General features: G+C 39.4%; 1 protein-coding gene across 2 annotated transcripts; it reads right to left on the reverse strand.

The window, feature by feature from the left end:
• Nucleotides 1-2,353: 2,353 nt before the first annotated feature.
• Nucleotides 2,354-13,222, reverse strand: LOC105388606 (peptidylprolyl isomerase domain and WD repeat-containing protein 1). 2 transcript variants are annotated; one of them, XM_048627568.1, is made up of 15 exons: nucleotides 12,938-13,222; nucleotides 12,684-12,844; nucleotides 12,251-12,389; nucleotides 11,725-11,812; nucleotides 8,514-8,621; nucleotides 7,976-8,198; nucleotides 7,494-7,612; nucleotides 6,626-6,818; nucleotides 5,927-6,045; nucleotides 5,407-5,522; nucleotides 4,462-4,535; nucleotides 3,783-3,897; nucleotides 3,250-3,401; nucleotides 2,598-2,757; nucleotides 2,354-2,557 (listed from the first exon to the last, which is right to left on the reverse strand). In XM_048627568.1, exons 1-14 carry the CDS (start codon nucleotides 13,068-13,070, stop codon nucleotides 2,614-2,616), a joined length of 1,884 nt encoding a protein of 627 aa, XP_048483525.1. In that variant the 5' UTR covers nucleotides 13,071-13,222; the 3' UTR covers nucleotides 2,354-2,557; nucleotides 2,598-2,613. The 2 variants fall into 2 exon arrangements, with proteins under 2 accessions (XP_048483525.1, XP_048483524.1); XM_048627567.1 differs by lacking the exon at nucleotides 2,354-2,557 and having other exon boundaries at nucleotides 2,570-2,757; nucleotides 12,938-13,221.
• Between the last annotated feature and the right edge of the window lie 372 nt (nucleotides 13,223-13,594).

Below are 13,594 nucleotides of genomic sequence, written 5' to 3' on the forward strand. Positions count from 1 at the left end.
ATAAAATCGCCCGATTTTTCCGTTTGAGACGGTTTTGAGGGGTTTTTTGAAGTTTTTTGAGAAGTTTATGTGAATAAGCCCGTGTCTCTGGAAGCCCTTAAGGCGAGTGCGAGAATCTCTCGGCTGAAGTTCTCGCTGGAGTGATGATAAATGCCATAAAAGGAGCCCGTATGGCAATCAATTGTGACGGCGTCCATTTTGCCGATGTCATCTTCTAGACTTTACCAATAAAATTGTAAAGATTCAAATAAACATAATCAAAAAACAGAATGCAAGTTTTTCATTTAAAAAAATGAGAGCCAAACAACATCGGATGACTTCTTTTGGTCCACCTTGTAGCTTCATAAGACCTAAACATACACTCACGTGCCAAGAAATAGTTCCACTTAAAAAATACAGACACCAAATAGCCCCTATTTTTTTAAACATTTAATAGAAAAATTTAATAAAATATTGACGTTTTTAGTTGGTAATATTCTGGTTCGTCTAGAACTTTAAAGATACAGAAGTCGTCATTAAGTATTTTTTTTTCTATTACGAGTAATTTGGTGTTTTTCTTAATGGATCATTTTCATTGCCCGTGAGTGTAAATAAACAAACAAAAAGCGTATTTTCACAGTATAGTGTCAGAGCAAGATAGCCATATATTTAAATACGTTTAAATGTTTCGTGTAAAACGTCCTCAGAAACTGCACACAGTCGCAATGTGTCGTAAGTACGTAAAATATGTTAATAATGATTTACCTAAAGGTGGAAACTTGTTACACCTAAGTTAGTCTTTTTTTTTATTATTATATTTAGTTAAGTTTTCCTAAAAAAATAAAATAAAATAAGTGTTACGGAGCTAAATAAAGTTAAAAAAAATTGCGTCTAGTATTGTTTAGTCTGATTCGGAATGCGCCTAGACCGGAACGTACCTCGTTCAGTACGAGACTACCACCAAACCATACAAATAACGCCAAATTTGAACACAAACTGAATATTCGCATTCGCATTCGCATTCGCGAATGTCGATTTCAGATATTCGCATTCGCATTCGCATTCGCGAATGTCCAAAAACACACATTCGTTACATCACTAATTTGTACGGTAGGGTACCTATCTACTTAGGATCACAACTCTATACCTACTGACTGCCCTATGAGTAGATAAAGTGGCTTGCAGAGAAACTTAAAGACTCATGGACATTGCTAATGCTACTGAGAGGGGGTCAAGTTTCTGTGCATGCAGCTGTACATTATAAGCACTATATATCTTCTTTTCATCTTTCCAAAAGTGCAAAATATTGTACTAGGTAGGCACTGGAGAATGTCCTGATAAGAACCGATATGTTGACTTACATGATGAATTTATAATTTTAGATAAGCACAAAATTCATAAATAAAAACAAAACAATGACATTATGGAAATGTTACCTTGTGCCTTTTTTGACTACTAGAGACATCTAGTGGCAAGTAGCAATAGCACGATAGAAAACGCACAACATAATAAGATAAGTTTCTTCTTATAGTGCCTCTCCATCATTGAAGGTTGGCAGTCAGCTCTTTGCAGCGCTCTCTCTAAGATAAGTTTGGAAAACGGAAATGGACAAATGTTACCAAAAGCCTTTTTTTGGGCTGGCAGCCCTACTCAGCATTTTGGAAACTCTTTCTTGCCAGCCTGTAGCAATTTTACTTTTCTGAACTTTTTTGCCGGGCTGCTGTTGTAACACTTGTTGAGTCTAGTCTTTAACTGACAGACTGATATGACAGCTACAAAAGTTTACAAAACAGCGGGAGGCCCACGGGAGGAGGATATATTGTTCTCATCTCAGTTCTCATGCACGAGTTCACAAGGCCGCGTCTGCGATGCCAGCGCGCGGAGCGGGTGGTTTCATATAAAAACTCGTCGCCGTGAAAAACTACTTAAAATCTCATGATATCAAATCAACTCTACTAGTTACCACATAGATCTATGTACCGATGTGTGTAAACGATGATTTTAAATTGATGGCTTGTCTGAAAGAATCTAGAACGCTTACAGCTCCCCTAGGTTAAAGTAGGGAGAATAAATAACTCATACCTTTCACAGGCCTACCAGCTAGTGCAGCGCGTATGCCGCTAGGTGGCGACTCTTTCGCGCCATACACACTCGATCGCCTGCATGGAAGTAATAGGTGGTAATAGTTACTTCGTACGTAAGTACTTATTACTTCCATGCTCACCAGTACTCTAACGGAATAAAAACTCACACTCCCCATGCCGTATGCTTCCCAAAAATAAAGATAAATAGAATAGGCATTTATTGTTGTTGGACGTTTTTATTGTCATAATTACTTTATTCCAGAATTTGAATGTATTTACATCTTATCTAAACTTAAAACTAGTAGTGACAAGCAGGCCACTTGACAGGCGCTTGCGCCACCGATGATCCCTCCATATTGACAGAGACAACAGCCACCTGACAGTGACAACGGCTACTTGACAGTGACTGACAGCACTTGCACGGGGTCTTGCAGCTTGTCGCTACCGGATTGCTTCACCGATGTTCCCTCCATATTGACAGCGACAACAGCCACCTGACAGTGACAGCAGCTACTTGACAGCGACAACAGCCACCTGACAGTGACAACGGCTACTTGACAGTGACTGACAGCACCTGCACGGGGTCGTGCGGCGCGTCGGTGCCGGGATGCGTCTTCACCGCGCCGATGTTCTGCGCCACCTCCATGCCGCGGACCACGCGCCCGAACACCGTGTGCTTGTTGTCTAGCCACGGCTGTAACAATACAATACACATTCTTAATTATTTGCTTATGTAGGATAGAATATTATTTTATTGAACAAGAAATATGGGTGCATCTAGATTTAAAAAAAAGTTGCATGATTATGAAATAAAAAAATCTAATATTGAACAATGATGAATAAAACAACGGAGAGCTTTCGAGGCAACATGTGTTTATCGCCGGTAAAAACCGGTTTATAGTCATAACGTCATAGCCATCTCCAACATGGTCCACCTTGGTGCGGGTATGATGAAGAAGTGGCAGCCATAACTTTTTGAGCCCTATGTTCGCCATGCGGACTGTATATAAGTGCTATAAGTTTGCGTGTATGTAAGTCTATCGTACTGTGTGTGTGTGTATGTGTGTGTGCGTGTGTCGTACCGTGGGCGCGAGCGTGATGAGGAACTGGCTGCCGTTGGTGTTGGGGCCGGCGTTGGCCATGCTCAGTGTGTGTGTGTGTGTGTGTGTGTGTGTGTGTGTCGTACCGTGGGGGCCAGCGTGATGAAGAACTGGCTGCCGTTGGTGTTGGGGCCGGCGTTGGCCATGCTGAGCGTGTAGGGGCGGTCGTGCTTCAGGTGCGGCCGGAACTCGTCCTCGAACTCGCCGCCCCATATGCTCTCGCCGCCGGTGCCGGTACCTGGATCAAATAAGTTTTGGGGTTACATCTACCTCTCACTTAGTCATATGACATACAATATACATACTGTTTAACCCGGAATACCCGGCAATATGCGCTAAAATATAATATTTTCCTAGTGATGTTCAAGACTCCAGTTAATATATGTATTTGAAGCTTCGGGGGGCAATGGCAAGACCCATTGAGCCATCTTCATCCCATCTAGCTCAACTTCTTCCATATAAAACGAAGACTAAAGAAGGTTCTGGTTTAAAACTGGGTTTTGACTACTGATCTGTGTCAAAGCTCTGAACTACCGGTTCTAAGGCTCTAGAACTATGTTTATTCTAAGATTTATAATAAGGGTGCTTGAGTCTTATATAAATGAGTATTTTCCCTCACCGGTGGGGTCCCCAGTCTGCAGCATGAAGCCCTTGATGACGCGGTGGAAGATGTGTCCGTTGTAGTAGCCGTTGCGAGCGTGCACGCAGAAATTCTCCACCGTTTTGGGCACGTCCTGAGTAGAAATAGGATGACTATAGTAGATGTTATGATAGGTACTTATAGGGAAAAATGAGACAGACTCAGCATTTTCAGATCAGATGTAACACTGATTTTTATTATGTAGAAATGTATAAGTGAGTCCCTGATTCAGGTAGGTATTTATTTATTTATTTTATTTTAGGAAAACTTATAGAAGAATATTAATTAACAATTGTATAATATAAATTTTTAAACCTTGTAGGTTATAAAAATTTATACGCATTTTTTGTCAGTCTGCTTGCCTAGAATGTGGTAAGACTGGATGGTGGCGCTTCGCAGAAAAGTTATCGGCGTGGCAGACTACTATTGGGGAATCAGGAGAAAGCTTAAAACCACATGAAAATTATGTACACATGCATCTATATAACAAATAATAGTAGAAGACTATTTTTTTTAAACGCCCGATAATCGGTTTATTGAGTGCGCGTTTTGCCGCTGGGCCCTATTCGTCTATTACGGCAAGGACGCTTTCCGAATCTTATCATTCGTTCTTCAACAAAGCCGCCATGTTCCTCTCGTCACGTGTTCGCTACTATACCTTTCCGAACAGCCGCACGTGGATGTCCCCGAGCGACGTGTGCAGCACGGCCTGCTCGTACAGACGCTGCACACCTGCCGATTAAACAGATAAAGGTTTATCGCTTATGCCTATGTACAGTCAGCTGCATAAGTAGCTGTACACTTTTGTACCTTTTCAAACTCACAAACTGCCTATTCAAATATTGACAGTTTGTTATGTAGTCAGTTTGACAAGGTACAGAAGTGTATAACAACTTATGCAGCTGACCGTACCTATACATATGTAGTTGTAAAAATACGTGTGTGATCTTTTGACTATGATTCATTTTTAACAAACTGTAATACTCTTTGTTAGGAAGCTGGGTTCAAGGGGGTACTGACCAACGTTACGAGGTGTAATGTAATGTGCAGTCAGTACGTAGTGTTACGGGGAAGCCTGACTGACTGCACGAATACTCGCAGTGTACGGAGTAGCAAAACACTGGAGGAAGTTAGCTTAGTGCTTTTACACGATTGAAGAAGAAGAAGTTACATTACCCATCGTAACGTTGGTCTGTACCCACCTCAGTTCAGAGTACAGTCAGTTAACTTTATAAGGAAAGTTGGACCAAGTCCAAAGTGTAGAAAGTTAGGCCATGTACAGAAAGTATGCGGCCAGCGGAAATAGCATGAAACTGACAGATTGGCACAGGTAACCAACTTTCTTCCTGTATAGGGCACAGCTACACCGCAATGGTATAGGCCCTAACTCTGTACATTTTTGTACTTTTTCCAACTGACAAAGTTCAACAAACCCTCAGTGTTGGAATGAATGAATAGGCGGTTTGTGAGTTTGACAAAGGACGAACAAAAGTGAGGCATTATGAAGTAGATTGTTCCTTGTCAAAAAGGGTATTCTCGTATCAGTCCACTCATTTCAACATACAGACACACAGACACGTCCGTCAAACGTATAACCACAGACCTTGCCCCTCGGTGGCTGAGATGATGTCCTCCTTGGACGGCTTCTCGTTGAAGATGTCTCGGTCGGCGTCTGGCGACTTGATGTCGTCGGGACTGCGCCGCGAGAACATGTAGAATCTACACGAAATTAAGACAGTATATTATTAAATTGTATAATGTATAAAATGATCACTGTAAAAATAGAAATGCCAGAAAATCGGACACTAAAATATAATACTACGCAGATGGACATCATTGTGTTAACGGAAACGGTAGAATTTCATCAGTGATTTCTGGTGATTGTTGATTTTGTAAATGTATAGGCTGTTTGGTGAACAATTGGAGCTGCATAGTGTATCAGAGCCTACGGTTACTTACTGCTTAAATAAACTTAATAAGAATAAATCTAGCTTGTTTTCCTAACTTCAATAGTGATGTGTTCCGTATAACAACAGTCAGTGCGACTTCAGCTTGTTCACTGATTAAATTCTATACTGAAACTTGTTACTGCCACGATTTTTCATTTATTTATACATATTTACCTGTTTTTCTTGTACGCCGTACAAAACAGCGTGGGATCTGTCTTGATGGTGAGCAGGGCGGGGTTCTCGGACCCCTCCATCTCTATTGTAGACGCCACTTTAGACTGGTTCGTGCGGCCCTGGGAGAAATTAATGCAGTAGGTTAAATTGAAAGTAGGAAATTTAACGGAGGGAGTGGTTTCAATACCTGGTAGCATCATATAGGTGGGTGGTAGTTTTGTTATGTTAAATATGTGTGCTTTGAGAGTGCTGAGAGGCAATAAACGTAATACGGAATACTACTTGTTTGGTAAGGCTCCTCTTATACAGCAATCGCAGTAATATTATGTCGTTTACACGCAAAAAGTAATGGACGGATTTTAATGAAATTTTGTTTGTAGGTAGCTGACAACTTATCGCATAGGCTATGGAAATACCTACTAGGTGCAGTAACCCGGAACAGCGCTAGATGCAGCGGTATCTTATGTATGTAGTATATGTGTATGTTTGTTGCTCTCTAAATCTTAAAGTACTGGACGGATTTTGATGAAATTTGGTTTATAGTCAGCTAACAACGTCTTGTGTGTATGTTGGTATGTGTGTAAGCTTATTACTCTTTTACGCCACAAGTACTGGACGGATTTTGAGTGAAATTTGGTATACACACAGCTGGAAACCTATACTACAACCTAGGTTAGTTCAGACACTAGGAGCACTAACCTGGAACAGTGCCAGATGCAGCGGGCGCAGGTTCTCGGGCTTGGCCAGCATGGCGACGCATCTGTTGGTGGCGAGGTTCACCATCTTCACTCCCAGCATGGTGGCGTAGCACACAAAATGGCCGCTCTCGTCGAACACGATGTTCGCTAGTTGCATCGCGTCGGACTTTTCGAGGTCGCGTTCGGCTGCCATTCTGTGGGGAGGAAGTTATTGTGATTCTGCGAGAGAATGTTAGAGGCTAGATGAGGTTTGGAAATGACATCGTAGCTGCAATCGTCATCATCATTATCAGCCTATAGCAGTCCACTGCTGGACGTAGGCCTCTCGCAAAGCACGCCACGCCACGTAGCTGCAAAATATAGTTTAAATGTTTCTACATTGATCCAGGCTGTGGTGGACATAATATGTGCAGTTTCCCGTTAATAGCTCAATTCACGGCGTTTGTTCACACCTATTTGCTGCCCAATAATTCTATTCTATTCTATTCTCTGTGGGGGTGTAAGTACCTGCATCTGGTTCTCTCGAGTGGAACCTTTGTGCATATACCCTAGGTCTAAACTGCCTTCCTAAGCTTAGACCATTTCCCACCACGCTGGTCCACTGCGGGTTGGTGGGTTCACATATCTAGATGTGCTAGATCTAGATATGCAGGTTTCCTCACGATGTTTTCCTTCACCGTAAGAGCGATGGTATACATTGTACTTAAGTTAAAAGAACTCATTGGTACATGTCAGTGTCGGGATCCGAACCCGTATCTCTTGCGTGAGAAGCGGGCGCTTACCCGACTGAGCTACCACCGCTCCTTAATGCCAACAATGTTAAGTATTCTTTATCTACCCATGCCGGGGGTTCACACTTATGTACCCACCTCCTCCCGAACTCCATGTTGGGCAGCTGCTGCGCCTGATGCTGCAGCTCCTGGAAGCGCGCCAGCGACTCGTCCAGCACCTTGTGGAGGCGACCGGACAGGAAGTGGAACACACGGACCTAGGGAGAGAGGGGTGATGTTACATAGGTTTATGTTCATCACAAGTATAAGAGCTGGGATAGCAGAAAGATACCGGTCGGGTTGTCAAAGGGAGGGTTGCAAGCAAGTCAACGACATTTGCACATTTCCATTGAATCAAATGACGCTATTTTTACGGTGACAAACCGTAGATTTGAAAGATCAAGAATGGGTTAAAGTTGGAAACGTGAAGTTTACTAATAAAAAAGTCACTGTTTATTAGAGAAATATTAGTTCCAAGCGAGGGAACCTGTTGTGATATTAAAGCGATGATATCATACTATAATCATTTTAAAATCATGAAATTAACCATTTTATATGAAGGTAAGTATTTACTAACTTACCTTTCGATCCAAACTAATAGACGCCATCTTCTTTCCATCTGGCGAGAACGCCAGCGAAGTGGGATACGTCTTATTCTTGACGAAATCAAACAAATCCGTGTCCAATTTCGAGTCGAACTTGACAATGTCTTCCGGGAACTTGTACTCATGCTTCGGCCCCGTCCAGTATTCGACGATTCCCGCTTTGTCTACTGAGACGGCTGTTTCAAACACCGGGTTATATCTGCCAAATAACATTATAAATATATGTATAACTACAGTCCATTACTGAATAAATTTTGAAGAAGATTATTATTTTTTCTAAAATATGGAACTGCAGCATTTAAATAATATACACAGAATTTAATTAAAAGTTTATAATTATTTTCGTTTTGAAAATATCATTTGTAGGAGTAGAGTTCGATAATGGGTGTAACTAAATAAATAGATGAAGAAGAATAACAAATCACAATGAATTACTGATGCCCTAAAAAACTTTTTTGTGTCTGACTCTGCACTGCATCAGAGTAACATAAAAGTAGAGTATCTGATACTTTACCTGATTGTGGCCACTGTCTTTTGATGTAATGTTTCGAATATGTGCATGGGGCTCCCCGACGACTGCATGGCGTCGTATATGTAGATCTTGTGACTGTTCTTATCTGATCTGTGAAGAAAGTATTATGAAAGTTGGTTAGATACATGCATCGTCATGTCAAAATTTAAGTTAAAAGTAAGTTTAAGGGCCCGTACAGGGTGACGTGCCGCGCCAATTTTGGGTTTTCAATGCTCTTCACACAGCACACGCAGTGACACGCACACATGTAAGTTTGCACAGTGGGTCGATAAACTTTTACTCGCCAACTTTATTGACAATTATGTTCAAGTACATTTTGGGTGATTTTAGGGTAAGTAAGTATAATTCTTACTTACACTGGTAGGCACCAGGAAAGAGTAGAAATTAATAGGGGTGCCACTTTACTCTATACTCGGAACCCGATTAGCTTTCTCAAACAAATGTGGTATTTACTTGTAGAAAGGTAACTAAAAGTATTAAAGTGTAGATAATAAGTTTCGGGCATCCTCCAGCCAACTGAACCCCGACGATAAAGCAAATACATAGTGTCGCAAAAGGGCTATACTAAGCCAAAAGGGGATGACTCAAGGGGTCATTCTGAACAACTTTTGTTCTACGAGATTTGCAAATTCGCGAAAAAAAATATTCGTTTTCCATGGTAAAAAGTCACATGTCCAACAAAGTTTCTATGAAAAAGGTTTTTTTTTGTTAATTTCCAAAACTCGTAGAGCAAAAGTTCAGAATGACCCCCTGTCTTACTCCTTTTTACCCTACTGCCGAAGGAGGAGGGTAATGTTTTTTGATTGTATGTATGTATATATGTATGTTTGTCTGTTTCTTTGTTCCCTCCTGTAGCCTAAACGGCTTGATAGATTTTGATGTATGAGGTATTGTTAGAAGCGTATTGATGGCGCGATGGCTATAGGCTATGTGACGTTCCATTAAAATGTACATAGCGCCCTCTTGAGGACATAACGTGATGATCGAAAAAATAATAATTCAACTTTGCCGTGTAAGGTATCAAATGAAAGGACTTGATTTTCACATTACAAAAATATGCATATTGAAGGTATTTAAATAACAACACCAAAATTATTGAAATAAAAAATGATCATGAACTACCTACCGACGTAAAATTTCGTAAAATAAAAACAACTAAAAAGTTACAAATAAAAAAATACAATTATAAAAAACTAAAAACCTGACTGTACGCTAAAAACATGAAAACGAGTCCCAATGTTAATGGAAAGTATCGCAGGCGGGGACCAACTTGACCGCCACTCAAGGCCGTTTTCTAAGTAACATTCAGCTAAATGGTGAACCCTCTGCTGGTATAATTTGTTTATATACCGCTTTTTCAATACCTGTAAGTACGTACATTTTTTGGCAGCATAATATTTTTACTTAATTTTAGGGTTTCGAACGTCAAAAGAAAAAAAGCAACCGTTATAGGATCTCTTTGTTGTCCGTCTGTCTGACTGACTGTCTGTCACCGCCCTTTTTCTCAGAAACGGGTAAAGATATCAAGCTTATATTTCGCATAGATGGGGAGTACCCCAAAAAAAATATTATGGTACTCCCTGTCCCACACAAGTAAATTGGGGCTTATATTTTTTCCAGTTATTTTGATGTGTATCCTTTTTTTTCTTTGTTGTTTTGTATAAGTATGTGTTTCTTTTCTTTAAATCTGTATTTTTTTTGTTGTTGCTGTATATGTGTCGAAAAAATGTATCTTTATCTTCAAATCACGCCATCTATCGTTTGTTTTTTTTGTGGCTACTGTCTATAGAAGAAATTCCGTCATTGACAATTTTACGTTACGAATTTATTTTTATTTATTTTATTTTTATTTTTACATTTTCGTGGAGAATCAACAGCATTTTGTTAATAAATAATTATTACTTATGAACACATAACAACTTGATGCCATTAGGGCCAAGGGGGGGCTCTTTCTGTCTAAGGAGAAGAAAGAAGTTCTTCGTTCTTCTCCTTAGACAGAAAGAGCCCCCCCTTATCCGAACGGAGAGTAATTTGTAAAAATTGACGTTCATCAGAAATTTTTTATATTTGTACGATGAATAAAAAATTTTGACTTTGACTTTGACTTAACAGAATGAACTTAGTAAACCCAGTACACCTAACACATCCAGAGGAAAAACAAAATCTCTTTCTCTCTCTCTGAAAAACATACTTAATAGCCCAAACTCGATGCTTTTAGCTATTAACATCTTTGAAATAAAATTGAGCCACCACCGTGTTACTGCCCTCATCAGATCCTCACGAGACCATACCTCAACCAGCACCAAGAGACTGTATTTTTGATCCCTAACCTAATGTTCGTGCGTATTGTCATCACTTAGATCCATTCGCTATATTCCTGCTCCTCATCAGACCTTTACGAGACTGTAATATCACGAGAATATTGCACACTATCTAATTTAATTTAATGTATTGAATATACTGGAAGAATTATGCTTCCTCAATTTCAAATCAAATTATGTTGGTGTCATAAAAGTTGAAAAAGTGCAATGACAACCAATGTGCAGTGATTTTGTATCTGTACACGATAAGATCGCGAGCTGTCAGTGCTGCCTAAACCGACGTGACCCTTCTTTGGAGGCCAGCGGCCAACTGAGTCAAACGTCACTTGTGTTTATGATTTTATAACACAGAAAGCCGCCATAGATATTTGTATGAAGATTTGAGGGAAAAAAATTGCTCAAGTTTGGGATTAATTTACACAAAATAAGTGTGTGTTTATTAAAAAACAAGGTATTTAGCGCCCAGTCCAAGCCTTTAACTTTATAATATGATAAAAATCATATGAAAATTCTTTATAATTACGACACAGTTGTTACAATACGGGAGTGTGATTGACTGGTTTTTCTTGATATTCTGAAATTAATTTACAGTTATCCATAATCATTTACTTAAATTCGAATGATTCAGCACCTAGCTAGACTCTTCAACTACCTGTGTGATTTTTTTCAAGGCTGTAGAGCATCATTTACTACATAATTCTATGACAATGCCAACCCTCGATTCCCTATTGCAGACCCTTAAGTCAAAATTAAGTAAAATATAAGTTTAAGGGAAATAAGCAGTTTGTTAATTTGACAAGGCTCAAAAGTGTATACCTAGTAATGAAGCAGATTGTATCTTATTATAATAAGAATTGACAAGTTTTACTTACACAGCTAGAGCGGCGATGGGGTCGCCTGCAGAGTGTACCCACTCCGCACAGTGGGGCTCCAGGTCTATTGATAGCATATTTATCATGTCTGAAAACAATTACAAAGTCATTTATAAATACTGTTATGTATTAAGGGACACCCAGATGGATGGAATGCTATTCCCAAAGATCTGGGTTCAATCCCCAATTGACCAGATATTTGTACCTACATATTTGTAGTGGGTGTTCAATGTTTACATAGTTTGATATCTACAACCCACCTGCCAAGTGTGAAAATTATGAAAATGTCCCACCAGTTTTGGAGGAGGCTAATTTCCTGCAGTGGATTATTACAAAAGTTTTTATTAAAGGGCTCATACTTAAATTATTTTTTTTATCCCACATCTTATATTCAAGGTTGCCTGTAAGAGATTGCTCTTAGTGATAAGATTGATCATTGCTCCTAGTTTCTAAGTATTCTTTGTATGTTTGTATCTTTGTATTGTGGTGACCAATAAAGTTATATTATATTCTGTTCTTCTCTTACCAAAATTAACAACATCAAATATCTTTATGGCCTTCTCGTGGGAGGCGGTGCAGAGCAGCGTGCCCGTGCTGTTGGTGGCCACATCGCTGATGCTGGCCAGGTGTGCCCGGAAGTGCTTCACAAACTCTATGCCTTCCTCCTGGAAATAAGCATTCTACTTAGTAGCTGTATTTTGGCGTCTTAGCAAGCAGACTTGTATGTTGTGAATACATTACATTCTCAAATATTATTAAAAAACCACTTTATTATTTCACTATTAAGGAAAAAGAGTGGTCAACAAACTGTAGAGTTTGTTTGCTATTGGTTGTTTATGTCCACTCTTTGAAGTGGAAACATACAAGCTGATAAGTCGGTTCCAAGTCACATATATTTCTCTAAATCTTTAAAGAATAATGAAAAATAGTAAATAAAGATTTACTAACCGCAACTTTACCTGTTTCTTCCAAAACTTGAGATGGCCATCTTGGCTGGCCGTGATGACAAAGTCAGTTTTGGTGACAACGATATGGGTGACTACATCCCGGTGCATGTAACTGCGCTCATAGGTCTCTGATGATGGAAGATTCTCGATGTAGAGAGATTCAAACTCCAGCACTGAAAGATACCATTTTATGAAGTTGATATCGCGAAAAGCAGGGGTGTCTACGTCATATGTGTTACAATTCATTAAATGAATTTATTAGTTACCTCTACGCTTTTTAGGTTTGGTGGTGGTAGCCTCTGAAGGCATCGGTCCAATCCAAGCGTCACCTTCTTCCTCTTCTTCTGTTTTAGCATTTTCAGTGTTTTCAGGGCTAGACGGCCGTTTGTTTGAAGACATTCTTCTGCTTGCAAATAAGTTAATGCATAGAAAATAAGGCAAACTTATGAAACATAGAAATTAATATCACAATTTTCAAAACAACAATACTAGCATAACCTCAAAATTAACAAACAAAATGATATTGTCTTTGTAAATTAAAACGTGTCAATTACTTCAACACCAACATAAAATTCATGCCTATCTAAATTTGACGGGTTATACAATACGTTTTTGGCACCAACACCGGCCTGTCATCTAGTTGTCAACAGACGATTCTATCGAAAGCTTTCATTGGCCAATCGAAAAAGGTGCTCGTATATGATTGGTTGCTAGAGAGACGCTATTGGTTAGATTAAATTATCCATAGACGAATCAAGGCCTGTTTCATTGTTTACAATAATAAAGATTGTGATGAAGATTGACGAGTTTTTCACATTTTTCCCAGGTAAATTCAATTTTCTTGTGTTTCTTACTCATTTCATTAGCATATCTAGATTCCTGATTTAATTTACTATAAGAATATATTTTTTTCAATGCACACA

Source organism: Plutella xylostella, chromosome 19, assembly GCF_932276165.1.
Source record: "Plutella xylostella chromosome 19, ilPluXylo3.1, whole genome shotgun sequence".
Classification (NCBI taxonomy): Eukaryota; Metazoa; Arthropoda; class Insecta; order Lepidoptera; family Plutellidae; genus Plutella; species Plutella xylostella.

Bases quoted from the DNA above. Each gene is read 5' to 3' on its own strand.
- LOC105388606 (XM_048627568.1), bottom strand. From the start codon at position 13,070: ATGTCTTCAAACAAACGGCCGTCTAGCCCTGAAAACACTGAAAATGCT. The intron at 12,845-12,937 runs GTAACTAATAAA...GGTATCTTTCAG, and splicing joins CAAACCTAAAAAGCGTAGAG to TGCTGGAGTTTGAATCTCTC. The intron at 5,523-5,926 runs GTAAATATGTAT...AATTTCGTGTAG, and splicing joins ACGGCGTACAAGAAAAACAG to ATTCTACATGTTCTCGCGGC.